The sequence below is a fragment of the Morone saxatilis genome, unplaced genomic scaffold, assembly GCF_004916995.1.
Source record: "Morone saxatilis isolate NCDOM2014 unplaced genomic scaffold, NCSU_SB_2.0 Contig19, whole genome shotgun sequence".
Lineage (NCBI taxonomy): Eukaryota > Metazoa > Chordata > Actinopteri > Moronidae > Morone > Morone saxatilis.
Window position 1 is genome coordinate 23094241 of NW_023339751.1, and position 4275 is coordinate 23098515.

Genomic DNA, 4275 nt, shown 5'->3' on the forward strand with positions numbered 1-4275 from the left:
TCTCTCTCTCTTGGTCTCTCTCTCCCTTTCTCCTCACTGCTACATTACTCCTTTTGGAAAGGAATTATTATTATTTTATATACTCGTCACTTTACTTTTTACAGAAGTCCTTTAATTAAACATTTCTGTTTTTAAACTTTTTAAACCTTTTCTGATTTTCATTGTCATTTTGTCTTCATTGAGATAGAATGATAGTGAAAGAAAGTGTAGCGCTGGAGAAGTGGTGTGTGCTCTTCCTACACATAACAATGAAATAATTTTTGTCTTGGGTTAGGATTAAATAGCAAATAATTGTGTATAGGTCAGTGTTTTTATTGAGGCAAAAAAGTAACAAAGTATCCAGTAATAATAGGTACTTGATTTGAATTGTAAGCATTACTACACTTATTCACTCAGAAAGTTAAGTAACAACGTGACAGTAATCTGTTACTTTATAATTAGTTACCCCCAACACTGAAGTTCGAAAGGTTGCCACTACAGTTGCAGCTCGAAGTCGTGTTGGTATTAAAAAATATTGTGAAGGTATTAAAAAAGGTATTAAAAGGTATTAAATTCAACGTAAGAATTTCTGTATATACCCTGAGTCAGATACGGCATAATGAAGGAATGTGTGCATATAAGTCTGGTCCTAAATTAGAAGCCATAGGAAAATGTTTTTCATCTGTTTGATTCATGGAGCTGCAGTATTACATGGGTTGTTTGGAGCGAATGCTTTTGCAGTGCTTATATTTATCATGCCCTTTTTATTGTAGCAGTTAAACCTATTGAAAGCAAAACAGAAAGCTTTGGTTGAGCAGATCGAGAAGGAGAAGATCCAGAGCAACAAAGGCTCCTCCTACAAACTGCTGGTGGAACAGGCCAAGCTCAAACAAGCCACATCCAAGGTGAGCAGTTCATTAGTCTCTGCTCTGTATAGAGTGCAGCGCCACACGCTCAGAAATTACATCTTAAAGAAAGGATGGTGTGTTTTGTAATGGTTGGCCTCCATGTTTTATGATTGCATTTGAATGCAGTGTAGAAGTGTGAAGACAATGGGGTAAATTTGATTCTTAAGATTTTGTTGTTTTGTATTTTTGTTCATCATTTTGTTTGTCTAATATGATGGGATTTTGCCTACCCGGTCGTGGAGATGTGAAATGTTGATTTCGACATACCTTGTGTGAAGCTACACTAGGTAACTTTTCTAAAAAATTACTTTTGTCATATTTGTTGAAACTCTCACTATATCCTGACAGTAGAACATGAGACAGATAATCTGTGACACAATCAGGTTCCTCTGGCTCCTCCTAGTGCTCCCAATAGGATCTGCAAGAATCCACAGGGCCTGAACGAAAACAAGTGCTGCATGAATTGAAATTTGAACTGGTAGAGCTCCTCAAATACACAATATTAAAGTCTCATAATTCCATGTTCACTTTCCCATCCTCCTGCAGCACTTTAAAGACCTGATCCGTTTGCGACGGACAGCCGAATGGCCTCGCTCCACGTTGGACACTGAGTCCACAACAGCCAAAGAAGCCCCAGAAGTAGAACCTCTGCCCTTTACACTGTCCCATGAACGCTGCATATGTGTGGTGCAGAAGCTGGCCCTCTTCCTCCTCTCCATGGACTTCACCTGCCACGCTGACCTGCTGCTGTTTGTCTGCAAGGTATTCAATCGTCGTATATGGACTCCTTCAGTTCCGTCCTCTCTGAATACCCATAAATCCAGTAATACATACTTACACACACCCTCAGGTCCTTGCTAGGATAGCCAACGCCACGAGACCCACAATCCACCTGTGTGAGGTGGTGTCTGAGCAGCAACTGGAACGTCTGCTGCTCCTGCTTGTAGGGACCGACTTCAACCGGGGGGACATCTCCTGGGGGGGAGCCTGGGCACAGTATTCCCTCACCTGTATGCTACAGGACATCCTGGCAGGTGCGTTCAATTCTCAGCTAACTTTCACATCAGTTGTCACTTGATAAACAATCTGTCTGTCTCTGGTGTGTTTGTATTGACCCTCTGTCTGAGGTTTCCGGTTCAGTGTGCGGCACGCTTTTGCGATTAGTGTTCACCTTGGGATTTGGGATCAGTGACCAACATTTTTCACAATTTTGTCATTTTATGGACTGAACCAACTAATCGATTAATCTAGAAAATGATCTGTACATTGTTTGATAATAAAATAGTTTTTAAATTTTTCCTGAGCCACCAAATAGTTTTTGTTGTATTTGAAGGTTTTGATGTGGATATTTCCTGTTGGGTTAGTTTTTACTGATGTAGTTTTGGGGTTTTATTAGCCATGCCTGCATTATTGTTATAAGGATAGCGATTTCTGTCAGTCTGTCTGTCAGGACCAAATACCTGCAAAATAGGGCTGCACAATTTGAAATATTATAGAAATTGCAGTATTGCCAAGTGCAGTATCCAAATAGCAGAAGCTGCAATCTTTATAATAAAGTACTAATTCTCCCGACATGGTCATGTTTTCTTGACCGTAACAAATGCCACATCATCCTGCTAATCATCAACATTTTAGCTTCGTCTTTAGAAGCATTCTGATGGAAGCATTTAGCTGTATAGTATAGCCTCACACGGGCACCAGCATGATTCTGTTGTTTAAGTTAATTATTGTCTTTTAACAACTTGGGGCCATATTGCCTGTTCTCAGTTTTGTCGATTGATAAATGTCTAATTAACAGGTGTAAGTAAAGTGTGAACCTCGTTGTCTCCCAGGTGAACTGCTGTCTCCAGGCTCTCTGGATGTCATGGATGAGGTGGCACTGGGTGAGGAGGCGGGAGCATCATCCTCCTCAGCGGGCGCCGATTCGGACGACTCCCTTCCCCAGCCGGCACCCATCCCCCTGGTAGAGAGCATCGACGAGGCCCTTGTGCCTGATATCATCGCAGGTACTACTGGGACCTCCTCAGTATTCCAAAGTGCGTGGGTAGCCCTGTCCACTCTCCTCACTGTCACACAAATGTTGATATGAACCCACACTTTTTATCATCAAACTATAAAGTATTTGTGTGGTAAAATGTTTTTTGTTTTTTTTCGCTGTTTTTTTCCACAGTATGGCTTTATTTGTTATACCCTCCAGTATTGAAATTAATAGCTTGATCAGCATTATAATTGCCTAGTAATGTGCTAAAGAAAGAGTCTCTCTTGCTTGTATGTTTCCCTAGTGTGCTTGCGTGGTAATATTAAAGCTGTTTTTATTATCCAAAGGTGCTCCACCTCTGTCATCTTTGGAAAAAGATAAAGACATAGACTTTGACTTACTACAAGACCTGATGGATGTTGATATTGATCCTTTAGATATTGATTTGGAAAAAGATCCACTCGCTGCCAAAGTGTTTAAGGTATGTTCTTATCATCTTCTCTTATTATTCTATTCTCTTGGTTATTCTATTCTCTTGGTCATTACTTAGTACACAAAACTGTCCCGGTATTGATTGCAGTAAATGCAGCATCAGTACTTGCTGACTGAAATAAACAGCCATGTAGCTGCAATGACGTTTTAGAGCAACAGAGATGGGATAAATCAGATTTTTAGATTCAGTGTGACAGAAAAGAATGAAATTACAATTTTATAAGAGAGAGGCAGGATATTATACGTTAGTTGTATGTTTGCAGTAAAAAGTATTAAGAATATGTTATCAAGAATTTTTTTTATATTTTATAAACACAATTTTACAAGAAAAGTCAAATTTCAATAATAGTGTAGTAATTTCAAAGTTGAGGATTAAGATTTTATTTAGTTAATAAAATTAACTGAAGTGATAAGAACTAATTACTCATTATTCTTATATTTAAGTTTATATCATAACATTACTCCTTTTTCCCTAAAATGTTCCTAATTTAAGATAAGATAAGATATTCCTTTATTTGTCCCACAATGGGGAAATTCCGAATTTATTTAATCTATTCATGAAATAAGAACAACATTTTGTTCTTTGAAAGTGAATGTATGGATTGACAGTACAGTGATCGTAATCCTTTTGCCCTCTTGTTTCTGATCCCTTCCTTCTCATGTCTGTTTTCAGCCTATAAGCAGCACCTGGTATGACTACTGGGGTGCTGACTATGGCACATATGGGTACAACCCATACATCGGAGGAGTTGGTATCCCTGTCTCCAAGCCTCCAGTTGCTGCTGAAAAGCCCGGCTCACAGGGTCTGTCAGTCTCTGTGTCACAGGGTGAGTCGAGACTGGATTCTGGGTCTAATCTTAAGGGCGCCTGTGGCTCAGAGGAAGAGCGGGTCGTCCACTAATCAGAAGGTTGTGGTTC

The 4275-nt window shown here is 39.6% G+C and overlaps 1 protein-coding gene across 1 annotated transcript in view; it reads left to right on the top strand.

Moving 5' to 3' along the window:
* Positions 1-4258, top strand: part of birc6 (baculoviral IAP repeat containing 6) — a 22778-nt gene extending 18520 nt beyond the window's left edge. Inside the window, exons 29-35 of the mRNA XM_035663872.1 lie at positions 397-418; positions 753-884; positions 1434-1649; positions 1738-1921; positions 2720-2893; positions 3213-3346; positions 4031-4258. Of these exons, the coding sequence (XP_035519765.1) occupies positions 397-418; positions 753-884; positions 1434-1649; positions 1738-1921; positions 2720-2893; positions 3213-3346; positions 4031-4258 (1090 nt within the window). The remainder of the gene's footprint in view (positions 1-396; positions 419-752; positions 885-1433; positions 1650-1737; positions 1922-2719; positions 2894-3212; positions 3347-4030) is intronic.
* Positions 4259-4275: the final 17 nt, after the last annotated feature.